The sequence below is a fragment of the Mesoplodon mirus genome (assembly GCF_964341445.2).
Source record: "Mesoplodon mirus genome assembly, chromosome: 2".
Taxonomy (NCBI): Eukaryota; Metazoa; Chordata; class Mammalia; order Artiodactyla; family Ziphiidae; genus Mesoplodon; species Mesoplodon mirus.
This window is the reverse complement of record NC_138977.1, coordinates 51,028,398-51,044,016: the sequence shown is the minus strand read 5'-3', so window position 1 is coordinate 51,044,016 and position 15,619 is coordinate 51,028,398. Positions and strand designations below refer to the sequence as shown.

General features: G+C 36.6%; 1 protein-coding gene across 1 annotated transcript; it reads left to right on the top strand.

Annotated features, from left to right (window-relative positions):
* Positions 1 to 502: 502 nt before the first annotated feature.
* On the top strand, positions 503 to 14,729 carry AMBN (ameloblastin; the record flags this gene model as incomplete). Its single annotated transcript, XM_082642779.1, has 11 exons — positions 503 to 562; positions 3,445 to 3,513; positions 6,452 to 6,502; positions 7,788 to 7,835; positions 8,321 to 8,431; positions 10,264 to 10,497; positions 11,412 to 11,450; positions 11,715 to 11,774; positions 11,867 to 11,911; positions 12,333 to 12,377; positions 14,184 to 14,729. 11 exons carry the CDS (start codon positions 503 to 505, stop codon positions 14,727 to 14,729), a joined length of 1,308 nt encoding a protein of 435 aa, XP_082498905.1.
* Positions 14,730 to 15,619: the final 890 nt, after the last annotated feature.

The following is a 15,619-nucleotide window of genomic DNA, read 5'->3' as shown; positions in this document are numbered from 1 at the left end:
GCTGGACACAGAGTTTTTTAAATTGGGACTCTGGTTGTTCTTTATATAGGTACAGTCTTGACCAACATTACATACTTTCCATCAGCTTCAGTACTTCCTTAACATCTATAATCACTATCAGAAATGCATTCATATACTCATAATAATTTCCAGATTTTTTGTAATTAAAACATTTTGCATAGCATATATTAGGAATATTTACTAACTTTCCCAGTAACATAAGCCAAAAATAAAAAACTGTACTGGATACAAAATGAGACTAACTTCAACTGATTACAACAATCATTATTATTATACCCATGTGTCTCACATCAAGTGAGAGATATGACTGGAAGCTGAATTAAAATGTTAATTGGCTGTCTAGTTACAGAGGGTGGATTTTACATTATAGCCTTAGGGATCCTTAAAAAGGTTTTGAGTGGGGCAGTGAAATGCTGAAACCAACATTTGAGGAAGATAAATCTGGTGTTGGTATGCAGGAAACTGAAGAAAAAAGAAACTAATGGGCAAACATCTAGAAGACAACAACCCCAGGACTGAGTATGAAGGACGTTTAAAAAAGGTAAAAGCAACATTATGTATGATGTATTGGATATTTGGCTTAAGAGTAAGGCAGAACATGTGAGTGCTACCAAAATTATGATCACGCTCATAAACCATAAAAGACACACACACACACACACACACACACACACACACACACATTTCCCTGTTTAGCTGTCAACTAAGAAGCTTAATCCCATAGATTCAGCATCAACTTCCATGCAGAGGAAATGCCTTCCATCAGGTCCCTCCTTTACATCCTTGGAGCTCATGGACCTAACCACCAAAAGTTCTCCTATAACACACGAACACACACGATGTCTTCATGGTCACATGTTTCATGTAGTTTCTCCTACACAAAGGACAATCAACCTATTTATTAAGCACCCACTGTATGGCAGCTGTTGTATCTTGATCATTTCACCAAATCTTCAAAACAAGCCTATGGTAGGTAGTAAATGATTATTCTTATATTACAGAGGAAGAAAGTGGAGCTCAGAGAGATTAAGGGACTTGATCAAGCACCACAGCTGGAGTAAAGAGAGCAAGAGTGAGAAGAGAGACCAAAAATAATACTTTTCATTTCAATAACATTTTTATTTACAAAACATATTCACAATCTTTATTTCTTTGCCCCCTAAAATAATTCTCTTATCAATAGGAAATAGAGTTTTCAGGGACAGCTTCTTAGATAACATTATTTGAAGCTGTTAGGCCTAACTTAGGTATGAAGAAATCTTTCTCCTAAAATACCAGCTTCCTCAATGTTCCCTGTAATTTGCAAGATCTCTACTTCCCTAAGGAGTATACTTACTCATCCCTTCTCAAGAAACTAATCTTAAATGCTTATCCCTACCACATCTGAAATCATACCTTTGGAAAGACAAAGAGGGGCAGAGAAATAACAAAAGCAGCTAAAGTTCAATCCATATCTAAGACATTCTTATTTGTTCACAGAGAAAACTCCATTCATGTTGATGTTGGCCTTTTAAGTGACATGAATATGACTTACTAACCTGGCTTGATACTAAATGCCTGAAAATGGTTCTATCTAAAGAGTGAACTGAGAGTAGTGCCCGTGGACTTGATTGGTTCATGGAGAATGTCCTGATTTATGTCCCCCTCCCCCCAAAGAATATGCACTAAAAGTTTACTTGAGGTGATTATTTCAGAGGGTCCAACTGAAATTTCTTGCAAAAGTTTGGCTATCTCTAGTCTATAATCTTCAGATACGAAAATATCTAGGAAATTCTGAGGAAAAAATCATAACATATTCATTATCCATCTAATATTTTCATCCTCTCTTCTAAGCCCAGAAAGTTATTTTAGGGTTTCCTTCTAGATTGTGTGTATGTTGGGAGAAGGGAGGAGAGTTACTTTTACCACAACAAACATGAAAGTGAAAATCCTGAGAATACTAGCACTGGGTCACTAACTTTACCTGAAGATAAAAACCTGCACAAAACAGATAAGGGTTTATTTTGCCCCTATTTTACATATATTTCCCCCAGCTCACCAAAACCATTGTCTTCAGAGTTTATGTTCATTATTCCTTCAGTGTCTTCTCTGCAATCGAGTTCTCTGAATAAATACAGGGGTTGAGTTACAATTAAAAATAATGAGACTCTACTGGGCCAATGTCCTTGCATGAAATAAAAGGGTGTGGGCTAATTGCAGGAGCAGAGTTGTGTTTTTTTTCCCCCATTTAGCTTCACTTTGATTGGTGGATTGGCACTTTAAATAAAGGTTTCAGGTCTTCCCTGAATGAGGGATACAGAGTGAGTCCCAGGCACAGTCCAGAAAAAAATTTTAATCTTCTTCTCTTTGAACTATCTTGGTTGGCATCACCAGGCCCTGAGAGCACAGTGCATGCCAGCATTGAAGGTAAAATGTGATTTTATGATTTCCATGTGATTCCTGTAAGTTCTTTTTTTCCTATCTCCAGGCAGCTTTTATAAAGAGGATTTATCTTCATTTGTCACCAGAAGCTGAATAATAGCTTATTGTGAACCATTATTAGCATATTCCAGAGGAGACCTGCCTAATACCCTTTCAGCTAAGGAAAAAAAGAGTTACCTATAGACTTTTTTTTACTATTTGTGATTGTTAGTGACAGTACCTAATTTGGAAAAGTATTAGAAGTTGAGCAAATCTCTTGACTAGTCAAATTTCTGTTCATGTGAGAGTTTATAAAGTGCATTCTGGACTTATAGAATAAACTAAAGAGATAATTCATTTTAGAAAGAAGAAAACTCAATTTTGAGACATATTTTCCACCAATATCAAAGGAAATTGAAATATTTAGTTAATTTTTATTTTTAAAAGATAATTATTGGCATGATTTCCTGGCTAACCTAAACATGGAATGGTATACCCTTTATATCTGCACATAAAGGTTTGTTATGAAATGACTGTTGGTTGTATTACATTTAAAATGCATTTCAAAATTTATTCTGGAGGGAAACAAAGTAAAAAATCCTGTGAATCATACTTCATAGACCAACATTTCACATAGTGGAAGGGATTTTTTAATTCATTTTAAAAATTTAATTTAATGAATTTAATTTAATGAATTTAATGAATTTAATTCATTTTAATTCATTTTCATTTATGAAATGAAATTAAATATTCATGGAATTGTTCCCACATGTTCATTTAGGTGGTAGCTCTGTAAAAAAAAAAAAAAAGTACTCAGAAATTTTTTAATTGCTTGTCAATTCATTCCAAAAGCTAATAAATAAAAATCAGTTGTCTGGCAACATTTATTTGTTTTGGTTTTGTTTTGTTTTGTTTTGAATCTAGTCGTTTTGGAAGAGCAAAGAGCTCATGGAAATATTGTCTTTTAGCCATTCTGAAATAAAAATTCATCCGATTTGATTCTCCAATCCAACTCTGTTTCAGATCCCACTTTTCAAAATGAAAGACATGATACTGATCTTGTGCCTCCTGAAAATGAGTTCTGCAGTGCCGGTAAGTCAGTTTTCTAGAGGGTACCCTAGTAGAGACATTGCCAGACACCAAACAACACTGAAGGAAGTGGCTGAGTGTCCATAATTGGACTCATTGGGATTAATCCAGTGGTATCTTCCTACTGAGTCAAAAGTCAGGTGCCCAGGGCTTCCCTGGTGGCGCAGTGGTTGAGAGTCCGCCTGCCGATGCAGGGGACACGGGTTCGTGCCCCGATCCCGGAAGATCCCACATGCCGCGGAGCGGCTGGGCCCGCGAGCCATGGCCACGGAGCCTGTGTGTCCGGAGCCTGTGCTCCGCAACGGGAGAGGCCACAACAGTGAGAGGCCCGCGTACCGAAAAAAAAAAAAAAAAAAAAAAAAAAAAAAAGTCAGGTGCCCAGATGTCAGCCCTTATAATTGAAAAGCAGTAAGCCAAATATAAAATTTTCTTATACAAAAAGATATTTTAAATTTTCCAAAGACAACTTCTACATCTTATTCCATTCACTCAAAGCTAAAAGATGTATGTGGTCTCCAACAATGTCACAGCACAAATTTATTATCAATTACCTGCTACCATTATGAAATCGAAATGGAAAGAGGAAATTTCTCCAAAAAAGTAAAGTACGTTTTCTTCTTCATTTTTAAAAGAACAGCATTAGCCAAATTACTACGGTTACAAAACTGAGCTAAGTAATTCCATTTGAAGCTAGTAATTAACCAACAAATTTGCCTTATAGGGAGATACTGTGTGACTAAGTGCTGAAGTTTCTTAAATTAAAACACGCCATGCAATGGGCTACTTGTATGTTACAGTCCTGCACCTGGTACATTCTATCATATACTGAGATGATTTCATATGAATACAATCCTTTGAGCACTGAATTACTCCAGCCAATATCATGGGATTCTGTTTAAACGAAGACATTATTCAGTTGCTTCATGATTTTGACAAATATTGGCTGAGCATCTGCAGTGTATCCAGCAATGTGCTGGCATTGGAGATGTGAAATTAAATGTGACATGGTTTCTTGTCTTGAGGAGCTCATAGGTGGTCTTAAATGAATTTTAAATATTTAAGTTCCTTGAGACAAAGGAGTAGCCATTTGAGCTTCTTAAAGTTAAAACATTTTGAAAAGGGGGGATGAAAACTGACTACTAGGATGAAAACCTCCATCCTACAGATAAAAAGAGTTTCTTTTACATTACTCAACATGAATTTTAAATGAAAGAAAAATTAAAGCTGCCACCTTAGCTTACCTTTTTATGATACTGACATTGGGGTCACCTAAGCCATCTACCATCAGTCTAACACCTTAACACCCTTGGAACTTACAATGGTCCACACCTGTGTCAGTCAGGTCCACTCTGAGCAAGAGGACAATGGCTTAAGATTGCCAACTGCCAAATCAGATGTTCTTCTCCTTTTACTTCCTCGTGGGAAAGATATCCTCTGTCTATCTGCATTCATGTAAATATTGCTCATTAATTCATGACTTTGATCAAATAGAAGCAAAGTATACTTTGTCCTGTAGTTGAATCTATCCCAGTTACCTTATTTTTGTACTGGCTAATAGGAGGAAAGAAGGCTCTACTCTCCTATCCCCTCAAATTCCAAACAATTTTCTCACCACACACATACACATATCACTCTTTTTGTCTACAAAGGTAACCTCTTTCTTTACTTGGAGTATTTGCTACACATTTACAACTCCTTCCCTTCTATCCACTTGCAAAACTGAATTATTTGAAGAAATTTGCACCATGACCCAGAAGGTGGGATTTTACCTGTATAAAAATGTAGGACGTGGAGACAAATAACATATGCTCAGAAAAATATTCCTGAACTTCCTCACAAAGGAAAAATAATCCCAATACATTTCGTGGAGACTCCAAAAATACCTGTGGTTTAAATGAAGGAAGTAAGGCATTAAAACCCCTTGGCCCTAGATGTAAGAATATCCAAAGAACCAAAACCCCTCAAAAGCCAATTTACTCTAATTGTTACTCTTCTCTTCCATTCTCTGTTTTTTTCCCCACTCATATTCATGAATATTAATAAGGATTGGCTTAGAAAGGAAAATATCTTAGTTTAAAAACCTAGGTAGAAATAGAGCTATAGATTTTTTTAACAACTTTTAAATGAACATAGTAAGTATAATAGTACTTGGTACTAGAATACCTTTTATTTCAGAAAAAAATGGCTTCTATATGATCCCAAAAATATAAACACATCAACAGGTTTATACATAAAATAATCTTTCATGATAAAAATAAAAACAAAAAAAGAAGAAAAAAATTTTTAAATAATAATCTTTCACTAAAGATGATGGAGGATTTGTTGAAGCCCTTTGAATGGGAGGCAAGTTAGGTTTCACACATGGTTTTGCCGAATACCATGATCCCACATCATGTTCCACAAACCAGGTATGTAGATTTGTCAAACATACAAGAAAACTGAGTTCGAGTTTGTTCCCTTTGCTTTTCTATGTGATAATATTTAAGTTGAGTTATTAGTTTTCTATTTTGTTTCTTTTACTTCTCATCTGTTTTCAACGTAACTTTCAAAGTAAATCAAATTTTGCTTTTAAAGCAATATAGCATTAAGATGTAGACAAAGGGTAGATGATTCATGTGGGAGCAAAATTATTAAATATTAGGAATTCCCTGGCGGTCCAGTGGTTGGGATTCCATGCTTTCACTGCCAAGGACCTGGCTTCAGTCCCTGGTCAGGGAACTAGGATCCCACAAGCCGTATGGTGCAGCCAAAAAAAATTTTTTAATATTATGTTAATACTCCAAACAATTTAAGTTCTTCTTCATTCTACCCAAAAGCTCAAGTCATTTGGGTAAAAAACCAATATTAGCTGGCCCTTATGTATAGGTGTGGCTTTCTGTTTTCAGTGTGTAAGGAAGTTTCTCATCAAAAAAAATTCAAAATTATTTTTATTTCCATTTAGGTGTTTCCTCAGAAACCTAGGACACCAGGCATGGCTAGTTTGAGCCTTGAGGTATGTATTGTCAGAGTACTTACATATCATCTTTACATTGGTATGTTCTTCATAAGAGAAATACATAGGCTGTTTCTCAGTTTTCCTGGCCAGAAGTGAGTGGCTGTCCTCCTGTGCAGTTCTAAAGAAGTTTATGACATTTATTAGAGCCTCATCTTATAATTTTACTGCAATTTAAAATTTTCAGTTGTTTTGGTCTTTAGAACATCATCTGTGTGTGATCAAAGCAGTACTAATATTTAATACCTAATACATATATATACATTAATTGAAACACATTATTCTGAAGTCACAAATGGCTTATACTTAGTTCCTTCTCCATATAGCATATGATAAAGTTCCCATGAGGAAAGTTTATCTTACAAAATGTAGTTGTTTATGAGGACTGTAAATAGCATTAACACTGTACTATAGTGCCTCCTGCATAGCCTCTGTCTGTCTTATTGCAGTTTTTATACCTAACACATACTCTGTCTAGAAGACCCCAGCAAAATAGAAATGTTTCAGATATCAGTAAAAAAATATAAACAGTTATGAATAGAAAAATATTTATGAGATTACAAATTTTTCACAAGGGCTTGCAAAACTTATTTATATCATGACAGTCTGAGGGCAATCAATACTTTGTGCTAGAAGCTTATTTCACAATGAAGCTAATTTCACTGAGTTTTTTTTTTCTTACTTTCTAGCTTAAACTCAACTCAAAGCACTCTAAACCTCTTCCCAGGAAAAAATGAAATTGACTTTCTGTTGAATTGGCAGCATTCTTGACCATCTATCTAGATACTTACCATTTTCCCCAGTCTTTTTTATATTTATTATTTTGAGAACTTTTACTTGGGAAGGAGGTAGGGTTGTTTTGTTTTAATTTGTTTGGTTTGTTTGCCTGTTTTTTCAAATTCCTCTTTGGGCTGGATTTATAAAAGGCAAAGTAAGTTAAATGGGGGAAAAAAGAGTCAATGAGACAATGTCCTCGTGATTATATTGATATTTCAATTCAATGAGCTATTTTCCCATGTTTCAATATGACTTCCACTTAAATGATATTTTCTCTCTTTTAATTAATGATGAAAAGCAAGCTCACTATTTTAATAGCAATGATAACAACAATGGCAGAATCACATTTAACATTTCTACTTTTTAGTGATGATTTGTGTCTCTTATTTTATTCAAATTGACCCACCCCAAACTTTGTGCTAATACTACCATATGTTGAAAATCAACTGTGTCATACACAAAAGGAACATATGTGACAAACACTAACCCACTTTTTTTTTCTTTATAGACAATGAGACAGTTGGGAAGTTTGCAGGGATTAAACATGCTTTCTCAGGTAACCTTACTTTCAAATAATTCTTATTGCAAATATTCATGGTGTTGGTGGTAGTGACATTAGCAGCAGCACTGTAATTCATAAAATTTGTTTGTGAATAAACAATATCCTAAATACTGAAAAAGCAAATGAGTAATTGAGATAACCTAAAACAAAATAAGGACCTAGGACAGGATGGCAGGAGAAAATAAAAATAATGTTGAATTTGTAAGAAAAAAATTCTTTTTTGTATTATTAATTTTATTATACAGCCCAAAATATGAATGCTTAAAAAAGCAAAATCTCAAAGAAATTTATGGGAATATGTCAGATTGGCTCAGAATAAAAAGCAAGTCTATTGGAAGACATAACCTAGTCACATTAAATTAACCAATAACACTCTTATTTTTGCTATTTCTACACTTTTTGTGGATTTTTTAGAAAATGGAAACCAAGTTTAAGAAAACACTGAAATATAAGCATACTTTTATTCTCCATGTCTTTAGTATTCAAGATTTGGCTTTGGGAAATCATTTAATTCTTTGTGGATGCATGGTCTCCTCCCACCACATTCCTCTTTCCTGTGGATGAGACCAAGGGAACATGAAACTCAACAGGTAAGTTAATTGCATCAATGTGTCTGAAACTGCAAGCTTTAAAGTATTCCCCTACTTGCCTTCTCTAAGTTTTCATATAGTAACCACAGACAGGTAACAGTAATGAATAAAAATTTTCCAGATAACAATAAATCAAAACCTATAACTGTTTTTAGTACTTAGGAAAATTTAAAATAAAATGGTCCAAATTTTCAACCCATTTGTATATTTACTTCAAATAGGAAGATATGGTTTCCAAAATATAGAGACCTATGTTAAAGATATGAACAATAACAATAAATAAACTAGCCTGAAAAAGAAAGCAGGCTATATCCTGGAAAATTCTGATTTTAGTCAAGATTCCTTAAATAATTACTAAAAGACACATTTAAAATGATGCCAAATATTCCTAGTTAAAACATCATAAACCCTAAGCAATTAATAAATACATCAATCAGTTAATCATTATTTATTAGATACCTAACAAATACATAAACCAAACGGTAGATTGGAAATGAAAGTGAAGGCATTTAAGAATGACTTCAAAGCTTACAAAATTTCACATCTGATTAGGGGATAAGACAAGACAACATATTATAAGGTGCTAAGTTGTGAGGTATAAGTAATGAATGAGGTACAAGTAATGAAAGCCCAGGAGTTTAGAGATGGGCAATGGTTGAAGACATGAAGCACAGCCAGATTGTTGTGAGACTCTTTTTTGTTTGTTTGTTTGTTTTGCGGTATGCGGGCCTCTCACTATTGTGGCCTCTCCCGTTGCGGAGCACAGGCTCCAGACGCGCAGGTTCAGTGGCCATGGCTCACGGGCCCAGCCGCTCCGCGGCATGTAGGATCTTCCCGGACCGGGGCACGAACCAGTGTCCCCTGCATTGGCAGGTGGACTCTCAACCACTGCGCCACCAGGGAAGCCCTGTTTTTTGTTTTGTTTTGTTTTGTTTTAACATCTTTATTGGAGTGTAACTGCTTTACAATGTGTGTTAGTTTCCACTGTATAACAAAGTGAATCAACTATACATATACATATATCCCCATACCTCCTCCCTCTTGCGTCTTCCTCCCATCCTCCCTATCCCAACCCTCTAGATGGAGACTTCTAAGCCACTTTGAGGATCTTGCAAACAATTTAAAAATAATAGGGAGCTGTTCACACAGGTAATTTCAAAGAGGAGCAACAAAACATGGTTGTTTTAACAGGAACTTTTGATTCCAGATGGTTTTCCATAACAAGCAGCATTACTCACCAAGCCACATTTAGTGGGACAGTAAATTATGTTAATGGTGATTCTTTCTCCACTTGATTGTTTCCAAAATGAACTCATGATGTAAGAATTTGATTGGTATTTTATTTAACTACACTTTCTCCTTTCATTAACTCAAAAAATATATTATCTAACCTGTGCCAGTCACTTATTAGGACCTATGTTAAGTCCTGGGGCTATAAAGATATATAAGACATTATTCTCTGTCAGTTGACCAAGGGACAAAGTTTATCACGAGTAATTGTAATCCAGTGAGAAAGTGTTAAAATAGAGATACATAGAGGCAGCTGTGGGAACCCAGAGGACGAAACGGCTCAGTCTACCTAGAAGTTCATATAGCTTTCCATCTTCATGCACAGTGGTAGTCCCAAAGGAAGTAGGGGAGGTAAACACCTACCAGACTGCTCCCAAAAACACTGACTTTAAGTGAATCAGTGCTTCCTATGGAACACATCTTCAAGACAAGTCTCCTAGACTCTCTTCCAAGTAGAAAGTTCCCCAAGCCCTTTTGTTTTGTCAGACACCACAGTTCAGTGAGTCATCACTTCCTGACGCTCCTTTCAAATTTCTCTGCAGTATGAATATTCTTTGCCTGTGCATCCCCCACCTCTCCCATCGCAGCCATCCCTGCAGCCTCCACAGCCAGGACAGAAACCTTTCCTCCAGCCCACCGTTGTAACCTCCGTCCAGAACACAGTCCAGAAGGGAATACCTCAGCCTCCAATTTACCCGGGACAGCCACCCTTGCAGCAATCAGAGGGGCCAATGATTCAACAGGTGGCACCATCAGAAAAGCCACCAAAGACCAAGGTAATTCCTTTCTCTGAAGTCAGATCTGGATCGTCCATTAACTTAGTGAAAGAAAACCAATTTGCAGAGCACATTTAAATAATCAGAGCTTTGGGCATAATGCACGAAAATACAAATATGTTTTCGAGAAATTGACATATCTGGGAGTAGAATATAAATATCCATTCCTGCCCTTTGCCATCTGAGATGGGGCATGTATTCTAAAAGATCCTGTTCCTGTAAAATTGGTTTCTTAGTTACAAAAGATGAAAGCTTTCAGAGGAAATAGGACAGCCCAGAGAAGTCCAGGCTTCTTATCATCAGGCTCTTTTTTCAATGTTGGAAGGACTGAGAAGAGTGATTGATCCCTCAGCATTGCAAATAGTATTTTTGCATTATTATTTCTCTTTCTGGTAAGAGAGAAGACAATCAAGCAAAAGTATCATGTAATAATATTGAGACAAGCACAATGGACAGAAAAGGAAGGTATCATGTAACTAGTATGCTGCAGGCATTTAACATCCCCACATATCATCCTGACTCCAATCCTATGAAGATAGATATTATCATCCTTTTTTAAAAAGACAGATTTTAAGAGGTTATAAAATTTTCCCAGTATTACACAAAAATTAAGTGGCACAGCCAACATTCAAGCCAATCTGGCATGCTCTGATTCCAAAATTCATTACTTTCTATTCTGCAAAACAAAGCAAACTCATGACAGACATGCCCCATCTCCCCTCTGTGCACTTGAGTCATGTCAGTAAAGGGCAACTGTAATCTCTTTGGCTGTACCCTCGGAGACGAAATGAAAGTAAAAACAAGGAAATTCATTTTAGATTGTTTTTTCATAACCGTAAATACGATAAGAACATTTTAAGTTCACTTCGTCTATTTTAATTGTTCAGTAATTTTAATATTTATCTGTAATGAAGTTGCCAGGAATGAATTTTGCTGATCCACAAGATCCATCGGTAAGTACAAATCTCAGTAAGACACCTTCTTGGGAAATACATCTCTATACTTCAAGGAAGGAGAGTAAAAAATTTTAATTGCCCCATTTATCTATAAATATGAAATATAATGGGTTCCTTTGTTTGCTTAAGTATTAAATACTTGTTTATCATAGTAATCCATCTGAAAATATGTTTCATATAACTCCTAGAAATGGCCATAATGGGAGGTTTGTCTGTGTTATAGCAAATATGAATTGCTTATTCTCTTTCTACCACTTAAAGATGTTTCCAATAGCCCGTTTGATATCTCGGGGACCGGTGCCACAAAATAAACCGCCTCCAGTAAGTTTTTTTAATACCACTTCTCTGTGATTTACTTAAAAGTTCTTCTCTTGGGAAATGCATTTTGTGATGATTATTGTATTTATATTTAGCTTTATCCAGGAATATTTTACATGTCCTATGGAGCAAATCAATTGGTAAGTCTTTATCCTATAAAAAGTATCATTTTAATTAAATGTTATCTTAAGAGATAATATTATAAAATCTAGGCCTCAAACAATAGATTCCATATTCTCTAAATGCCTAAGTTAGCAACTGAAATGGCAAGGAGGCACACTTCCTATTTGGATAATTCTGGCCAGGCATACAAACACACACACACACACACACACACACACAGTGGCATTAAAGAAAAGGTAAACTTTCTATCTTAATTATCCAAATTGGCTACATTTATTTAATAATGACTCATCTCCCCACTTTACCCTGCCTCTGGACACAGCATTAATATTAAGGTTTAAAGAAAGACTAAATGACTTTTAACTTTGTCTTGAGTAGTTACAAAGATAGTAAGAGTCAGCTGGCTCATAATATGATGCTGTGTTTCTTTTTGAACAGAACGCTCCTGCCAGACTTGGCATCATGAGCTCAGAAGAAATGGCTGTGAGTAATGTCTTCAAAGTCTTCTTAAAATAGTGGCCAAGGGAGAACAGTCACAGATGACTGGATGCAAGAGGTGTTGGCCCTGAATGTAGCTGAATATACAGCATGGGACTCAAGTTGTTCCACTCCAAAACCAAAAGTTTGATTCTGAAGCAGCATGCAAAGATTTCATCACATTTCCCATATAGTCATTTCTGAGTGATGACCATTCTTGCACATAGGATTTTGCCCATTTCTTGAATAGGAGAACAGGAGAAACCTCTCTTGAAAAGCCACCATTATTGAACAGCAAACGTTTCAAACCAAAAAAGATACACATGATTCATGAAGTTCTCGTTACTTCTCAGACCACTTAACCCCTCAAAACAACAAATTCAACAAAATTGCAAATCATTTAGACCTCAAAATTGAGAGATCAAAAAGAAAAAAAATTAACCAAGTTTAAAATTTGATTATTGTAAAATTCAAAGTACATTAACAATGTAAGTCAAGTGTACTCTTATTCTCTTATCATTATCTATGCATATTACAACTTTAAAATTTGAGATCAATAGACTCACACAATTGGACTTTTTTCCCTCAGAAATTTCTACATTACATCTGTTAGAGCACAAAGCAAAACAAAACAAAACCGTACTGAATTAACAAATCATTATCAACTACGGATCCTATTGAGTTAATAAATACATGTAAACATGCTATCACTGAAAGAAAACTTGAATCTCAACATTATTGAGTGCCTTCTGCGAGTGAGACACATAAAAAGATCCTATGGAGGCAAGATAAATAAAATAAGGTTCCTGATCTCAGGGGGTTCACAGTCTAGTCAGTGGAAAAAATAGATACAGGGGCAGAAAATGTGAAAATCATGTGATAAGGGTAGCAGCCCAGGGGTTCACAGTGCCATCCCTGGAGGAGATGATGGGAAAATCTGCGAGTGGAGAGCCAGGAGAATATAAGAGGAAAAGGTACTGACTCTACATAACACCAACGAGACGGGTTGAAAATTCAAGTGTGTTAATTATTATTTTAGAATTTTAATTAATTTATATTTTGCCTCATTCTTAAAAGATTTTCCTGTAGCTTATGAAAAACACAATAAATATGACCAAAACATTGAAGATAGAATTTAAAATGAGGAAATGAGAATACAGATATGCAAGTTACAAAGCCCTGCACACTTGCTGTAAGAAGCCCAAGATTTGGTCCTGAAATTTTTTGCAACAAAGGAAAAAAGGACACATGGTCAGTTCTAGAATTTTAACTGTCCACAGGAAGAAAATATTTGTTTCTCCAGAGGGAGGAAGGGAGGGAAGAAGGAAGGAAGGAGAGAAGGAAGGAAGGAAAAAATTTTAAAGCAAAAGAAAAAAATATTACATGGGGCTTCATTCATTTTGAGGGATACTGGGAAATGATACTGACAATGTCCTCCAAAACTCTGCTCAACAAACTCAGGAATGCATCAGATTTTGTTTGTCTTATGATGGTATTGCCCTTTTCAACTGCTTATTGTTTTCTTAAAATGAAATTCAAACTACCTTTTGCCTGTAGACTTGGTTCTACCCTACTTCCCTGCTTCTTTCCCTCTTACCCTTCAGCAGGCATTCAAAGGGTCTTCATCTCCCTTTCAAAGAAGTGAGCGTCCCCACCCAGAAAAGTACAGAAGCCAATTTAGTGAGAAATGTGCTTACACAAAGCTGTCAGCCAATTCTCTGTTCCCTATCAGTTTTTTATGGTTTCTCAGTGAATCTGACTGGTATAATGGCATCGTATAGTTAATAATATGTGATAAATGGTTTTTTCCAGGGAGGAATAGGAGGCCCCATGGCCTATGGAGCCATGTTCCCAGGATTTGGAGGCATGAGGCCCGGCCTTAGAGGGATGCCCCCCAATCCAGCCATGGGCGGGGACTTTACTCTGGAATTTGACTCCCCAGTCGCTGGAACCAAAGGCCCGGAGAAGGGAGAAGGAGGTGCACAAGACCCCCCTGTGCCGGAGGCCAACCCAGCCGATCCGGAAAACCCAGCACTCCTTTCAGAGCTAGCACCTGGTGCCCTCGGAGGGCTTCTTGCTAATCCTAAAGGCAATATCCCCAACCTAGCAAGAGGTCCTGTAGGGCAGAGCAGGGGACCCCTCAGGGTCACCCTAGCAGCCGCAGACCCACTGATGACCCCTGGATTAGCTGATGTTTATGAGACCTACAGTGCTGATGAGACCACAACTCTGGGTCCCCAGGAAGAAACCACCGTGGATTCCACAGTGACCCCTGACAGTCAGCACACATCAATGCCAGGAAACAAGGCCCAGCAGCCCCAGATTAAGCATGATGCATGGCATTTCCAAGAGCCCTGAGAGCCTTGAGATATCGGCTACTTTCTGTATGCACAAGCTCCCCAGCTTTGTCCCAATAGTCTATCTTTTTGCAAAAAAACTTATTACCCTCTGCAGCAAAGGCATTAAAAGTGTTAAGCACATATTAATAAATATAAGTGGCTAGAAATAGTATAGGTCCCCTTCTTGCTTTCATTCTCTTATTGAAATAAAATGTGTCGCCTGTCTCCATGATTTAGAAATACTATTAATAATATCAGAGCAAGTCTAAGGGTCTCTGCATTTGAAAACCACCATTTCTTAGCTGTCTTGACATTATAGAATTTCTCTTACTAGCATGACACTGTTATATCCAGGAAATCTGACACTGCTTTGGAAATTTTTATCTAAGCAAAGGCACATATTCTTAGAATTATAAGTTATTTCATTTAAATGTTATTAAATGGGGATTGGTGGACAATCCCTGACTGGTATTACTGGGTTTGGTATACTGGATTTAAAATTCTTATTTGTAGAGTATTTTATTTAATCTAGTAAAAGCATCTAGCCTATTTTATTTTATTTTTATTTATTTATTTTTTGTGTGTGTGGTATGCGGGCCTCTCACTGTTGTGGCCTCTCCCGTTGCGGAGCACAGGCTCCGGATGGGCAGGCTCAGCGGCCATGGCTCACGGGCCCAGCCGCTCCACGGCATGTGGGATCCTCCTGGACCGGGGCACGAACCCGTGTCCCTTGCATCGGCAGGCGGACTCTCAACCACTGCGCCACCAGGGGAGCCCCTCTAGCCTATTTTAAATAAAAAAATTTTCTCACTGAAACTATCAGAAATTATATGCTTATTATTTACATATATTTAAACGATTAAGAAAAGCATACTCATCACCTGTATTTGCTACTCTTTAACCCATTTT